General features: G+C 40.5%; 2 protein-coding genes across 8 annotated transcripts in view; both read right to left on the bottom strand.

Moving 5' to 3' along the window:
• Positions 1–11: 11 nt before the first annotated feature.
• LOC113531537 (ras-like protein family member 10B) lies at positions 12–11,283 on the bottom strand. The gene is made up of 4 exons (XM_026922321.3): positions 9,438–11,283; positions 8,017–8,403; positions 5,507–5,631; positions 12–659 (listed from the first exon to the last, which is right to left on the bottom strand). Exons 2-4 carry the CDS (start codon positions 8,302–8,304, stop codon positions 389–391), a joined length of 684 nt encoding a protein of 227 aa, XP_026778122.1. The 5' UTR covers positions 8,305–8,403; positions 9,438–11,283; the 3' UTR covers positions 12–388.
• Positions 11,284–11,431: 148 nt separating this feature from the next.
• The window catches only part of ap2b1 (adaptor related protein complex 2 subunit beta 1), a 36,499-nt gene continuing 31,326 nt past the window's right edge, over positions 11,432–16,604 (bottom strand). For all 7 annotated transcript variants that reach the window (XM_026922440.3, XM_034300880.2, XM_026922437.3 and 4 more), the window contains one exon: positions 11,432–12,918. In XM_026922440.3, coding sequence (XP_026778241.1) covers positions 12,844–12,918 — 75 coding nt within the window. In that variant the 3' untranslated portion in view covers positions 11,432–12,843. The remainder of the gene's footprint in view (positions 12,919–16,604) is intronic.

Consider the following 16,604-nt stretch of genomic DNA (forward strand, 5'->3'; position numbering starts at 1 on the left):
ATGAGCCATGGTGAGAGAAAGATGCACTTTTACTCAAGAGAAGTGGAAGATTCATCAGTGTATGCCCGAGATAAAAAGCAGAAATGGGCTTCTTAAAGCAGTCCCAGCATAAACACATTATTTGCATTTCAGCAACATGATATTAAAGCTGATTTTTTTGAGGCTTCAGTCGTCATTGAGACATTTCAGTCAGCCTGTTTCCTGGACAAACAGCATCTGAGGATTCCTCTTGGCATCAGAAAGCAGTTTGTGTGAACAGAGGACACATTTCTCCTCAGTGAAACATCCACGACAGGATTCCTTGGCTAGAAGGCAACCCGAGCTCATTATCACAGCTATAACTGGGTTTCTTTTCGAACCAAGTGAGGCATCGTGACAAGCTCGCACCTCACATGAGAGCGCAGCGCTCTCTTCTCAGCGCTCTCTGAAAGCGTACAGTTGCGTGCACGTGTTTGCAGCGGGCGCAGCCCACGCTCCGCAGAGCCTCACCAAACAGCAGCAAAATGTGCCAGTTGAACTTGGCCGAGCATTCCACATAGCCGCACTTCCAGCTCTTGCGCACCAAGTCCGAGACGTTGTGGCGTGGGATGACTCGGCCTCGCTGAAGATCGCGCTTGTTGCCTACGATCAGGATTGGTGTGTCTGTTGCGCCCATGACCCTGTGGAAACCCAAAACAAGCTCACGTTAATAATGGAAGCTAAAATATAATGAGAGCAAACAGTTTACACTGGAGATTTTTTCTTTGTACTCAATTTAGCATTCATAGAGTAGGGTAAAGTTAATATGATGCTACCACCACCATGTTTCACTAGTGATAAGCAGTGTTTGGTTTCTGCCAAACATAGTTACTTTGCTGTAACACTATAAAATGTGGAAAGGTTCAAAGGGGTGAATACTTATTCAAGGCACTGCATCTGTTGAGGTTTAATCCTTGAAGGAGAATCGTTGTTTGTTTAGCATTTTTCAAAGGGGTCTCCAGTGCCAGTGCTTTGTAACCGTCAGAGGTAAATCTGTAACTAAGTTTTCTGAAGGTCTTCAGAACTGAGGTTAATTTTTTTCCCCTCAGTGGATGGTCTTTGTTTTTGAGGTGAGTAGGATATATTTCTGTTTCTGATTTAGTAATTTGTAGACACCCAGTAAACCCAATAGAATTCTGTCAAAAAACATTACACCCCCATTGGAAATTTTGTGCAGGCTAATAAGGCAGTCCAGGCTTTCTAAGGATTACTTCCTGTGCACTACCTCTCTGCAGACCGGTTTAACGGAGCGCTACAGCATTGAACTGTCAAAGAGAGAAATGCTAGTAATAGGGGGGGAATGGCCGACCTGTGAGCCATCACTGCCGTCTGCCACATAGCGAGATAACACCGGTTTTGTGACTCTACGTATGTCTTTCACAGAAAATGTCTCTGACAGTTTGTGAGGAAAAGGATTTTCCCTCTCACCAGAACACCAGAGAAATAAAAGAAGACCAAACGGAACTGAGTCACTCAAAATAGCTCAGTGTTTTAAATTAATTCAAATGCTCTGAGTCTCTGAGTGGAATTTCAACACTTTGTTTAATTTGGCTTGAGCAAAGATGTTAATTAATAACATGACCTGGTCATCCAAGCTAATTTATCTTAATCTGTGAGTGTGCACTCTGTGTCTGAATAGGTGTCTAGGTGTGTGCGTGTGTGCGTGTTAAGACAGCCTGATCTCATTAGACTCGAGCTTCCCTGCTGTCAATCAGCACAGGGTGTCGGGGTCTTAGTGAGCAAGGTGGCCGAGCTTTGCTCATCCATCACAAGCTGTGACAGTCTGCAGCCTCTGATCTCTACACATCTGCTACGTCTTACCGTCTCAGCCACAATGACAAGGGGACAAGAGATCTGAATGTTGGGTGTGTTTATTTACAGCACTTTTGAATTAGTTTACATGTCTTTACTGTTGCTGTTCCTCTGTGACTAATGTGACAAAATGTATTTTCTTGTATATTTGATGCCAGTATGCGTTAAACTTATTTTACATGTTTCTATATTCTATAGGTTTACTTTATCTGTGATTTGTCAGTCAGTAAGCGGGAGTAAGGGGAGTCACTGAACAGTTATGGAAGACATTAGTCAGAGAAACAACCAACCACAGAAGAGACCAAGGGTAAAGCTAAAATACGATGCTACCACCACCATGTTTCATTAGTGATAAGCAGTGTTTGGTTTCTGCCAAACAGCACTTTGTTGTAACACTGCAAAATGTGGAAAAGTTCAAAGGGGTGAATACCTACACACGGCACTGCATTTGTTGAAGTGTAATTTGTTGAAGTGTAACATTCTGGGCCAACTCACTTTCAGTATAAGAAAAGAAATAATATATATTAGAGACAAATACTGGGAATGAAACACAGTGTTTTAAAAACATGATCCACCATATTTTTAAGATATCTTAAACACAGTAGTTTCATGCTGTAGCCATGCAATGGATCATGGTAGTTTCTTCATTTGAAGCTTTTACATTTTTCCAGCCCAGAAATTAGCTTCACGACCAGCTGGAACAGACCTGCTCAGCTCTGACCTTCTTCCTAAAAGGCGACCCCTGAGGCATATATAATTTCAAAAAAGGTTATGAAATCAGTTGCAGATGTTTTCAATGCAATTGCAATTGACCTTTCATGCAGTGGAGGGCTCTAAAAATTACAATCTGCTCCTTTAAAAGCTTATGAGCCCTTCTTTTATGTAGTAATTTATGCTCTTAGTTATTCACCCATTCCTTTATTAAGTCAACGCTCTCTAATCTCCATTCACTCCCTCATTAAGTAATTTGCTTGCCATCGTGCTCAGCATGTTATTGATTGGTTTACTGATGCATTAATCTGTTCAGTACTGCACAAAGTTAGAAAATTTATTACCCCTACTTTCAATGTAATTTTGCATTTAAATTATAGTTGTAAAGCATGTACAGTCTAAACAGGGTCATAAATCTAGTGTGGGAAAAATGTGGCACAATATGAGTCATAGTTACAAGATTTTTCACATTCTTTATGAAGACAAAACCTTTCCACATAGTTTATGCAAAAAACAAGTTTTAATAGTTATTTTACCAGCTCAAAAATTTTTATTTGTCAATATCACTTTACAGGCAAAAAAATGGTTTTGGCCCTGTTTTGATTCCGTATTGATTTTATCATGGTGAGAAAGAAGTAGGTGTTGGCACATAGCCTTCCTACAAATCCACAAAGCATCCAAACAGGCTTAAACTTGTAAGAAGTGAGATTTGTGGTAAAACAACAGCTTGGAAAAAATGGCTTTTTACTTGAATGATAAATTAACTGTCATAATTTCTCCCTGAAACAGGAGCTGTTCTATCAGGTGTCCTATCAGCCAGCCATCCAGCCAGCTGTTGGCTGACTTTGCTAGTTCCTGCATCAATAATCATGTCGCTCCGGTGTGTGTGTGTGTGTGTGTGTGTGTGTGTGTGTGTGTGTGTGAGAGAGAGAGAGTGAGACAGAAAAAGAGTAAGCAGTTGGCTTGACAGACTGGATGAGGCCTAATTGTGGCGAGATCAATAAAAACGTTTTTGTCAGCAGAGCTGTCGTCTCGCTTTTCACGCAATCAAGACATGACAGCTGACGCCATCGCTCGCAATCAATCAACATACCAATGACAGATGCGTGCGACCATGTAGAATAAATGTTAACGGTGTTGAGAAACACTTATCTGTACATTCACAGTCTCACACTTCAGATGGGTGATTCCATGACTGGGGTGCCATTTGTGTCCCACTGATATGTATGTAAATAAAGTTAAAAGACACTAGACAACAAATTATCTGGGATTAATCGGTCAGTAAGTCGGCGTAAATACAGTGCCTTGCATTAGTATTCACCCCCCTTGAACTTTTCCACACTATATAGCGGAATAACCTGGAACTGAAATGGTCACAACTGGGATTATATATCATAAATCTACACAACAAAGCCCATGATACTGAAATATGTGTGTGTGTGTGCGTGTGCGCGTGTGGCGGGGTAGGGGTAGGGGTGGGGGTGTGCTAGGGAGTCAGTGACAAGGTAAAGAAGATTTTAGCAAGAGAAGCAATCAACCTAGAGGTCAAGGGTAATGCGAAACATGATGCTACCACCACCATGTTTCACTGTATTGGTGGTGGTATGATCTTTGGCTTTTAGTGCACAAAATTTAAATGGGTTAGACCATTGTGCATGTCCTGCTAGTTAACCACTTTTTTTTTTAAAGGCTCAAAACTCACTCATTTAAGAGCAAAATCCCAGCACAAAAACCTATAAAAATGACATTGTTACATGACAGGGGTTAACATATTTTTGAATGATTAACTGCATGTTTTCTGGTTTAGTTTAATATTTAAGAGTTACAAGGGCTAAACAGCACTGCAATCATTTAATTCTGTCAGTCTAACTATCAGTCTAACACACTTTGTTTGGTACAATAATGAAAGTATTTAATTTGCATTTTGTGTGTATCCCTTTCACACACACACACCATTCCTCTATTCACATCCAGAAACTTAAAGTCACCATGACTTATTAGGCTTCCCTGTGGCTATCCTTGTTTGCACAAATTACTACTCTTCCTTAACACTAAGCAGTCTTTGTAGCTGCCTCTCTTTCTCTGTGATTTATTGATCAAAGCTAACAAGCCTTGTTGTCTCTGGGCAGCAAATTTAGCCATGGAAGTGTTTGGCTCCAGCGAACAATTAGCACTAGCAAATGGAAATGTGCTGGAATGTTAAATCAAGGCTGTGTCAAGCTGCATCGCCTGAATCTGAATACCCATACACCATTCAGTTACCATGAATCCCTTGCTTTAAAGGTGCAGTCAGTATTTTAAGTGACGGCACTCTTGTAATATTTTTTCCTTCACATTTTGGCAGCTGTGACTCTAATAACAATGCTGGTCTTTGTGGTGCGGCAGGTTATGTAACCAATAAGCCACCGTACCTGCAGGTTAATATTATTACATTGTTATGTTAATTTCTCAAGTTCATTTAAGGTGGCTGTGGATGTGACGGAGGTGCAGTTGAGAATGGCGAACTGACATGAACTGACCATTGTGTGATTACATCTGGATCACCATTCATCAGAGGACACACACAAGATAAAGGGAGAAAAAGAAGGAAAGAGTGAGATCCTCAGAGAGTGACAATACACGGGACTTTGAGAAAGGGTGTGTGTGAGCAAGAAAAGACTAGAGAAAATAAGAACAGAGGAAGAGAAAGTGGTTACATCTAAAATGGCATAATTACAGTATACTAATTAGAGTGTAACTTTAGGCGGCTATCTACATTATCTATCTATTTCATACTACCATACTAAATAGAAATAACACACCACTGATGAATTTAAGAATTTAAGGAGGTTACTAAACTATTACCTAGAGCAATATATATCTTATTATATAAAAAAGTCATATTTGTTGTGATTTGTGGTGAAAAATTAGCTGGGACTGGGACGTCCATATTTGGCTTTGTTTAAAATGTCAATATAGTATGTACCGGGTCTCCAGGATCTGCTGGCGCATAGTCTTGACGTACTCGAAGCTGTCGAAGCAGCAGATGTCGTAAACCAGGATGTAGACATGGGCACTGCGAATGCCTCGACAACAAACGTCTGACCACTCCTGAGTGACAAAAGGACACATGGGGTTAAAGGAGAGTGCCGTGATTTTAAATTCTGTGAAAAATATAAGAACATCACATTTTTCCCCCACAATATTCCAATATAAAGATGATAACTGAAAGCAGCACATAGTTCTATTGTTTCTTTTCATATAACTGCGTATTACTTTTTATCCATTTATAGTTACATTTAAATGTTGTAGAATGTCAAAGAAACAAGTTCCTGTTATCACTTATGTTACAGCATAGATATATAGTTATTGACATAGCGGACTGATGTGATAATCCCTTATTTAATGATGTAGAGCTTCACAAATGTGATGTAAGAGTCATTACTACAGATACAAATTTGAACACATTTCTCTACTCTCGGTTATAGAGTACGCTGAATATACTGTATAGTGGAGCAAGACTGAATAAAACAGAGTGAACTCTTGGAAAACGTTAATACCATTACTTTAGGATGGAAAAATTCAAAAACCATTAGGCCAATTCCCTTTAGGAAGTGAAACAGCACTTTTATTTATTTACAGTAAAATTTCTCTCTCTCTCTCTCTCTCTCTCTCTCTGTAAAAAAGAAAAAAAAAAGAAATATGCTTGTATTTGTCTGTGGTTATAATTAGTCTATATATAAAAGTGTCAGAAAGATGTGCAAATATACTCAAGCACTACCATTAATATTCACATTTCACACTTTTTCGTTCCCTTCCTTTCTACATATTCAGCTGATATTCATTGAGGAAAGCAAGTGAGGGTGGTAACAGGAGACGGATGTGCCAAGACCAGCTGAGTCACATCATTCCTATCATGCTGGGGTGAGAATGAATTTCAGCAGGCTCATTATTAACTACCGTCGCTTTGATTCGCTTCTTTAATAGTAATAATAATCATAATAATAATTTTAAAAAACCCAAGAACAGAGTGGAGACTTAACAGGTAATTATAATTTGGTGACAAGGAGCTGCCTGTCAGAAAAAAAACCCCATGTCTTTCACCATAAACACTTTTTAAGACAAGGTCTGTGAACAAGCGTTTGATGAACTTGTTAGATCCCGAGTACATTCTTACACCTTCATTAAGCCTGAGGAACGCTGTATCAATCAATCCACTATGTAGAGCTTGACGAAGAATATAATTCAGGGGATTGGTATTGTTTAGTAGCATGAGTCAGTCAAAACAAATGCAGGTTATGAGATATCAAGGATAGAGGACGGGGGAGGGGTGATTTTTACCTCAGAAGTTACCTCAGAGTTACCTCAGAAGATTGCTGATGTAATACGGGACTCTCAGCAAGATCCCTGGGAGTTATCTGTAAAGGTTTGCTCTCTGAAACTCATTTTATGCCTTTTTTTTTTTTTTTTTTTACAGAAGCCTGCTCGTCTTTCTTTATATCAGTATAGAAGACAAACTCACAAGATTCTACTAAATAATTGTAAAGAACACGGTTCACACATTTGAAATTGCCTCTTCAGAAACAGCAGATTAAAGTGAGGACTGAAATAGCCCTAGTTAAGCCGATGTTCGTCTGAAGCAGGATTATCATATCTTATCCTATCCTGCCTTGCTTCTTAAAAAAATGATGCCTTTGGGCTGCAGTTATAAAATTGAATCATGATAATCACACAGCACAGATGTATGCAGATGATATGACCTCTGGCTTCTGACAGTCTTCCTACAGCAATGTTCCATAAAAAAAAAAAAAAAAAAGCCATCACAAGTGTGAAAAGGAAAATTTCATCAGATTCTACCATTTTTCATTTCCTGGAGTGCAGTCCTGATCTGCAAGGCCACGACTAATCCCGATGATAATGAATGGAAAGTTTACCCTATAATATACAGTTATATTTAAAGGAATACTTCAGAATTTTTCAGCTTAATCTTTAAATACTGATAATTTTTAACACATTTCTCTCTACTGAGGAAAGACTGGGCAGTCACTAAACATAAATGTGAAACATATTTGTATACTTTCATAGATTTTTCATGATCTCTAAATCATGATCTAATCTCTAAATCTGTATTCAGAGATTGGACGACATTTTCATAGGGGTTAAAAGAAAGTCTAGTCATTGTTGCTTAAAGTAAACACAAAACAATGTCATTTTTCACCTTAGAGATACTGCAAAAATATCGTTCAAGTTTAATGGTTGTAGTTTTGAATTTGCTTTACATAGTCAAACTCGACAACTGCCCTTAGACGTCCATTATAACTGAATTTTATGCAAACAAAAAAGTTTGAGTTTTGGGTTTATGTTCTTTTCTCAGTTCAGGAAAATGTGTCAGATAGGGGTTAGGTTGAAAAATGTTGAAGTATTCCTTTAATAGAGCATCACGAATAATTTCAAAATACTTCCCACACTCAAAGCCCCACAAAGCTATGTCCATACCTGGAGGGAGCTGCCGGGGAAGCTGCTGATGGCCGGGTAGTCGGTGATCTGCAGGTCATGCACGTGGCCGTTGAGCACAGCGGCAGACAGATGCACCCGGCGTGTGCGGCTTGACGAGGCCGCGTCACTGTAGTCATCGTGGAGGAAGCGCTGCACAATAGCTGTCTTGCCCACACCCTGTGCGCCCAGCACCGCTATCCGGAATGGAGGGGGCATAGCACCGCGTCCACCTCGGCCTCGGTGGGCCCCACCGCCCTCCCTGCTCTCGCAAACCGCTGGCCAGTGCATTCAGGAGGGTACCAGGGCCCTGCATAGTCCTGACCAGGGCACGGGGAGCTGAGCTGGGCGCAGCACAGCCCCATTCATAGGACGACTAAACCTGGGACCCTAGACATGAAGGGGGAATGGGGGGTGAAATTAGCGAGCTGTGCCCTGTGACATCCATTTGAAGGTACAGCAAGTAAGCTTATTTGAAGACTGAATGACGACCTTATCAGACAGACCTTTACAAATGTGATACATCATACATAACGGAAATGGATTCAAAGCAAGAAAACAACCACTGAAATGATATTTAGTGGTGGTAACATATTTGAGTATGGCTTATAAAACCAGGGATTTGTTCCCATGGACAAATGTTGGTTCTTAGGTCTCTCTTGCCTACCCAGGGCTCTAAGGATCAAACCTCACACCCCTTCATAAAATACCTAGCTACCCAAGCAACTTTATATGCATAGATGATTAACAGATTGATGACGGATGAGCTGACAGAGCATGGAAGAACTGCATCTGGAACCTGCTGAAGCATGGCTCAAATATGGCTCAGTGGTTAAAGCTTTGCGCTACTGATCTGACGGTTGTGAGTTTAAACCTCCAGCACTGCCCAGCTACCACCTTCTGATTTGTGATCAAACCCCTAAACCCTCAACTGCTCAGTTGTATCCCTTTCATATCCATACACTGTACAAATGCTGCATAAAACATTCCCCGAGGACTGAGTTAGAAGCTGCAACCACTTTCATACACTAATATGGATGAACACAGCATAAAACCTGGATTGTGAATGGGCTGTAAATGGTACAAGCATTATTCTAGTAGTCATTATTCTAACTTCTAACCCTAAATACTTTGCTTTATATAGAGATATAAACAGATATGAATAGAAAATTCCACACTCCCAAATACATACAATTGCAGCATCCTGGTGCACAGAGATACACTATTACTGCAAGTTATGATCTGGAAAAATCAAAACATTCCCAATGCATAACTGTAACAAAGATGTAATAAATATTTGATTTTTTTAACATGCCCCACCCTGAGTTGAAACGCGCGCGCTATTATGGCTGCTTATTGTGTTGCTATGTGAGGTGCAGATTTGCCTATCCTAAAGTCAAAAATTATTTTTTTTTCATGCATACCTCGTGATACTTTCCCTCGACGGCAGGTAGGAAGCTCGATTCTGCGCCACGAGGAACAAACCGACCAACCGACTTTTCACGACTTTTGGCTCCCGACTCCTCCAATGCGCAGGCATTCCAGGTGCCTCCAACAGCAGCAGTAAGGCTCCGGAAGGGACATCCTCCTGTTTCTGGTGGTGCAGCTCCCCCCCATACCCCCATACAAAAATAAATAAATAAATAAAATAAAATAAATAAATAAAAACAACAGGTCCCCCCTCGATGCTCGCGCACCAAGGGGAAAAAAACACAAAAGTGCGCACGCGATTGTAACCTTGCAGCTCACCCAGAGCGTCGGTGAGCGCGCGCGCTTATACGCAGACTGATTTGCTAAAGCTCCAAAAAAAAAAAAAAAAAAAAATGCATGTTGGTCAGTCAGCAAGCTCTCTCCGTCCGTGTCTCCCTCCCTCCGGGTGTAGATGCTCTCTGCGTGCGATATGACATAATAATAAGATATGTCAATGCAGTTGTTAAGAGCGCGAGAGCTGTCTTATATGCACATGACTTATATGCATATGAACAAATATGCACGTGCCACTGAAATATTGCATTTACTTGACAATATGCATGATGCATATTAGTGCTTTTGTACTAATATGCATGATGCATATTAGTGCTTTTGCACTAATTCACTCATTTGACTCAAGTTGCATTTTTTTTTTTTTTTTTTTACAGAACATCTTGCATATGTCGACTAAAAGGAAAACTCGTCCCGTGCATATCCCTGATCTCTGATTTCTCTCAGGATTTTTTTTTATTTTTTTGCTTTACTACTGAACATGTGCGCATCCTGCGTCTCTCGACGTGGTAGTAAGGCGGCTGTTTCTTAGCAACCCAGACTTTTCCCCTTGTTGCTAAGTAACCACGTGGTCCATACCTGTCCGCGCGTTACTTACCCGCTCGGTGGCCAGATGTGTCCAGGTGTGTGTGTGTTTGTTAGAGCTTAGTGATTTGTGCACTTTCCCAGGCTGAGAGTAAGCCTTAAAAAGCTTACCATCTGCTGGACTGGGGTTTTATGGAGGCTTTGAATGTGAAATTTAAATTGTGCGTGAAATCGACAGGAATGCTGCACAGGCTGTCTGAGATCAGAGATCATCTTCAGTAAGCAGGCTACATTTAAAAAAATAATCAATTGCACCCCAAATCTATTTTCAAAGACTTACTGAAGCATTCCACGTGGTTTTATCCATGTCATGAGGGACAGGTTTGCAAGAAGGTGGCCTTGCATGTGCATTTTGTGTAGATACAACTACTAGAAGTGGCCTTGCTCTGCTCAGATACTGAGTATCAGCATCAGGGTCAGTACCGGCTTCCAGTTCTGGACTGATATCCAATCGGATCCAATCGGTTTTGATTGGGCAGAAGATGCTGGTTTTGTTAAACAGCATGACTCGGATGTCAGTTCAGGCTGCAAGGCAAATCACAGGTTTATATTAGTGCAATGTTACTATAGTAACAACTTAGAGGGAATTATATGGTGGAACGAGTCTCCAAACTTTGTTTTTGACATCTTCAGGACAGAGAAGTTTACTCTTCTTGGGTTTCCCGGTAACATGACAAGCTGTGTTTTTAACTTCAAGAGAGGAAAAAAATAGAGGTTGGTGGTATAAGATGAAAAAGACATGGTGCTCTATGACAATAATCAATTTTCATGGTGGCATTAGTAACTCCCCTTTTGTGTTGGGCTACGTCATTCCCCTGTAGTTGATCTTACAACAGCACGCTCCGTCATATTTTATACCTTACTCAGTAAGATGGTGGAAAGATGGCTTGTTTAGCATTGAAGCATCTTCCTTTACTGTCATATTGCTGGAAAGCTTGTTTGGGCTGTCAAGCTCTTTTCAGTATTCAGCTGGAAGCTCTAATAAAGTGGAGAGATTACAGGCTGGCACATGCGTCACCAGGCTCACAGGCATTATCTCCAAATCCAAGAGAAGCACAGGAACAGGCAGGCGCTATGGTCAGGGACATTTTTTTTATTAGATTTATTCAAAAATGAAAATACATGAAGCAAAAACATTGGTAACAAGTGTCAAGGCAAGGAATGACTAAAGAGGATGGAATGACTGAGAAAGCGTTAGCTGTGGTGGCCTCTAAATATGGTGGACAGGAAGACTGCCTTCTGTTTTAACATCTAGACAATTTTTCAAAAGAAATTTCCCCACAACAGATGCAGTTTAGCTACTTTTCTTACAATGATTACTCATGCGCTTTATAATAACTACTGTAAATGAACGCACTACTGCACAGGTCACATGACGCTAAGCTGACCTTAATAGCTAAGCTCGGGCTTTAACATTTATATTAGCTAGAATCTAACAATCTGCAGCGTAGTAGTTTCTTTAGAGCAATGCTTCCATGGGACACATCGACATTTACCCTTATTACAACAACATACAATTGACAGCGCTGCTCCTGTACTGATTATCGTAAAGCACCACAAAAATGACATGACGTTCAGGCTCGTACAATGTTAGTGGAAGTGCAATTTCTAATATCCGCAAGTGCGATACTTTATATAAATCACAGTACACGATCACCGCACAGAACCATACAGCTATATGACGATAAAATGGCAATGAAGAATAAGAAAGTGCTTGAAAAGGAAAGCGAACACGTGCCCAAATAATATCTGCATACTTAACATTGACTGCTAGTTGCTTTATGGCAGTGGTTTGTAATACGGAGTGTAACTGACACTGAACAATATACACAATATTAGCTTAGGAATTTATGCGTGAGCATTTAAGGAGAACAAGTTAAATCATGCGAAGCACCTTTCACATCCATACAGTTGGCAAGGTACTATTTCAGGTGTGTTTTTTTTTTTTTTTTGACTAAAGGCAAATGATTAAATACCCCACAAGCACAATTAAATACCCCACTGAGCTATTGAATAGTGGTTCAGAATTGGTGACTCTCATAAAACATGCACTGGAACCCTCATGCCTCAAGGCCACCCTGGCTCAAAAACCTCTGTTTACTCTGCCTGAGAACGGGAAACTGAAATTGCACTGAAAAACCGCCTGACTCGTTGAATCATTTTTGTCGAGTGGAATAATCAAGCATGGCAAATACAGGGCATGTGCAAGTGTATGCAAGGAAAAAAAATACAGTCACACTCCATTCATGGACATTTTTATAATAGTAGGCATATAATAAATGTGACTGAGAGGCACAATGCACCACCTACAACTTTTATCCACAACACAGACACTTTGGCTGAAGCATATGGTTACTACCAGGACACTATAGAGAGCAGGGGAACAATACAGATCCTAGAAAAGAGAAATGCGAAGAGGTGTAGTTTGTTCTTGTACCACAGGAATGATAGGAGGAAAGACTGTTTGTGGAGAGGTTTAGATCTTCAGTTCTTCAGCACGGCGTCATACATCTGGTACACGTACTGAGAGACCTCTGGAGCTCGGCACTTCAGGGAGAGCTGAGAGAGGAAAAAAAAAAAGAGAATTTGTAATGAGCAATCAGTGACAGAAAGGCATGGTATGTATTAATTAGCCAAATTCAAAGCGAACAGACTGGTAGAAAATTAAAACTTTTGCAAAGGTCAGGGTGAGATCTGCTCACTCTAATCGCCCATTTTGCATGTCATTTTAACAATTTGCTTCTTCTTGAATGTAAGGATTAACTAATTAGCATGAATGTAATAAAATGTGTTTAGAAAAGAAAAGCTATTGTATTTTGGTAAAACCTGCTCACTCCACTTGTACTACTGCTTCAATGGTTATACTGTGTGTGAGCTCAGCTGAACAGTCTGTCCTTACATTGTGTCTAACCAATGAATAACCTGCCATTCACTTCAGGAAGTCCTGAACAAAAGCACCCGCCTACATAGCTACACGTATCTTGCTTGATGCCAGTAACTCTAATGTGAATTCCGAGTTTACAAAATATGTTTAATTATGCAGGCTAAGCCTAGTGTAGAAAAGCACTACCTACACACAAAACTGTAGATCGGGGTATTCAAGTAAAATTCATAAAGGTTCAGTTACATAAGCATTCCTTGCTTACAAATGTCCAAATAAGTAACTAGGCTTGATGACTGAATGAATTAGTTCATGGCTATACACCGATCAGCCATAACATTAAAACCATTGAAAGGTGACGTGAATAACATTGATTATCTCGTTACAATGGCACCTCTCAAGGGGTGGGATATATTAGTCAGCAAGTGAACAGTCGGTTCTCAAAGTTGATGTGTTGGAAGCAGGAAAAATGGGCAAGCGTAAGGATCTAAGCGACTTTGACAAGAGCCAAATTGTGATGGCTAGATGACTGGGTCAGAGTGTCTCCAAAACAGCAGGTCTTGTGGGGTGTTCCTGGTATGCAGTGGTTAGCACCTACTAAAAGTGGTCCACGGAAGAACAACCGGTGAACTGGCAACAGGGTCATGGGCGCCCAGGGCTCAATGATGCGTGTGGGGAGTGAAGGCTAGCCCCTCTGGTCCAATCCCATAGAAGCACTACTGTAGCATAAATTGCTGAAAAAGCTGGCATTTTTTTAAAAAGTGTCAGAACACACAGTGCATCTCAGCTTGCTTGGTAGCCGCAGACTGGTCAGAGTGCCCATGCTGACCCCTGTCCACCACCGAAAGTGAGTACAATGGGCATCAGAACTGGACCATGGAGCAATGGAAGAAGGTGGCCTCCAAATTCCCCAGATCTCAATCCGATCGAGCATGTTCTGGACACACAAGTCCATGGAGGCACCACCTTGCAACTTACAGGACTTAAAGGATCTGCTGCTAATGTCTTGGTGCCAGATACCACAGCAAACCTTCAGAGGTCTTGTAAAGTCCATGTCTTGACAGGTAAGTGCTGTTTTAATGGCACAAGAGGAACCTACACAATATTAGGCAGGTGGTTTTAATGTTATGGCTGATCGGTGTAAATAAGACAGTTTGATTATGTTTTGTTTGGGACTGCTGCTTCATGTTATTGACCATGTTTTCTATAGTGACACAGGCTCTGAAAAAACGAGACATCTATTTTGAATCTGATGGCAGAAGAATAAACACACGCTTGTATGTCTATGTCTTTAACTTTCTGACTTTTTTTTTTATGAGCCATGACCAGCTAGTCTCTGGTACGATGAGCTGCCTTTAGCTAAAAATTTACAAGAATGTATGTGATTGGATAAACTGTAACAAAGGATCTGCTACAGAAGTTTGTTCGTGTTTAGAAACCTAGAGTCGCTGACCTGCAGACATTTTTTTCCATATGTTTATCTAATGTTTTTTTTTTTCTTTTACAATGTACAATGGCACATTTTTTTGTCTTTTCACACAAATCAAGGAAAATTTTTATTTTACCTCATGATTTTATATTTATGTCATGAAAGACATGCTCGCAAAAAAGGAGCACAGTGGATGTGACCCATTTGTTGTATTTCAGCTAAAGGGACTGACAATACACTGGTCTAATAAGCTTCCCAGACAAAAAATGAGTCACATTCACCAACAGAATGTCAGCAGGCTGTGCACCAGGACAGATGTAATTTAACATAAAAGCGAATGGTTGGTTCCTTGTCCAGACTCTGAGGGTACCTTTTGTATTTCATATCTAAGCGGAAAACAACAACACCGAGCCTCCTATATTCCATGATGACTACTCCAGAGTGCAGTGGGACAAATGAGTGTGTGACTTGTTCAGCGAGCCTGATGGAACAGTAGGATCATTTGACTGGAATGCTGGACCACAATCCCATAAAAAATCCCATGTATGGATTAATCTGGACTAGAAGGTGAAACGCCAAAGTAGGCACCAATGAACTTTACCCAGTTATTGGCAGAGTGCAGTAATACTGACTGAAATCATGAGACTGCTGGCAACATCTATTGGAAAAGTGGGATTTGATCTGGTGTGATCTCAATCCAAGTACCTTAGGTTCCTCTGTCCCATGCTATAAGGTCCATAAATTGGTAGAGCAAATGTCTTTCATATATAAATATATATGAAATGCTTTAGATACCCTGGGTTCAGTCTGAATTCATGCTGTGTATATGATGTGCTTCCTTACTGCTCTTATTGGAATAAAGATGGTCAACCAAGTCCTTTTCCCCTTACACATCTTTATGATTTCAATCATACCTTTATTAAAGCTATCCAAAAGAATGTATTATTTAACATGGAAAAAGGGGTGAAATAAACCAACAGACTATAACAGTAAGTGTTATAGAAGTACTGATGAGACCTGCATTGTAAATTATCACAAAATCGATCTAGTCTTACTGGCCAGCCACAATGTATACTTTAATATATGTATCACAGAAACAATTATTTCTGGAGAATCAGGATAGCCCCAATATTAAATTTTTTTTTATGCGACCCACTGCTATATTTTACGACGATTGTGTGTGAAAAATATGGATCTCATTGATTAGTCAGAAAAATGCTACAACCCAAAACACTTCCTGCAGTTGAGTCAAACGGCTTTTTCACTCGCTTTCCAGAGTTCGCTTGGAACCGGACCGAACCTGAATTCTTCTTTCTGTTCCACTCCTACTTCCAACTAGTTCTGACTGGTGTGATGTGTGTGTGTGTGTGTGCGCAGAGTGTTCTGCACCAGTCAGTCTAAATCTTTTCGTCACTTGCTCCTGGCTGTAAAGCCAGCTGGACTGGCTCTATTATTAATCCAAAGTCTAGCTACGCCAACGCTGTCAAGAAAAGCAAAGCTAAATTCCTATTAAAACCAATTACATCAAGGCTGGATCTGTCTCAGGTTGGCTCGGGGGATTACAGGTAATCAGGCCCTGTGGCAGTGACTGAATAGATGCCTGCTAGAAAAGCTTGAAATGTCAGTGCTCTAATCAACAGATTATGACTGCGTGCTAGTGTTTGCATTTGCATATGCTCTCGAAGCGGGACACATGTACATAGAAATAAATTTTCAGTATAAAGGCAGAGGTGAGGATCTTGTTACCTTGTCAGACCAAACACCAACCACTAAGAGATGTTTAATGGAATGAAATTTTGCCAGGGTGTGGTAGGATATGCTCTGGAAACACCAGAGGACATAATGTTCACTTAATTCTAACGTTCCATCCTTGACAAGTGTCCTTCACTGGAGCTGCTGCAGTAGGTTATGTGTATTACTGCAGAGTGAAGGACA

The sequence above is a fragment of the Pangasianodon hypophthalmus genome, chromosome 27 (genome assembly GCF_027358585.1).
Source record: "Pangasianodon hypophthalmus isolate fPanHyp1 chromosome 27, fPanHyp1.pri, whole genome shotgun sequence".
Lineage (NCBI taxonomy): Eukaryota > Metazoa > Chordata > Actinopteri > Siluriformes > Pangasiidae > Pangasianodon > Pangasianodon hypophthalmus.

Excerpts from the sequence above, each read along its gene's own strand:
- LOC113531537 (XM_026922321.3), bottom strand. The coding sequence starts at position 8,304 with ATGCACTGGCCAGCGGTTTGCGAGAGCAGGGAGGGCGGTGGGGCCCAC. Across the intron at positions 5,632-8,016 it reads TCCCCGGCAGCTCCCTCCAG|GAGTGGTCAGACGTTTGTTG; the intron begins GTATGGACATAG and ends TTTGTCACTCAG. Across the intron at positions 660-5,506 it reads CAGCAGATCCTGGAGACCCG|GGTCATGGGCGCAACAGACA; the intron begins GTACATACTATA and ends GGGTTTCCACAG.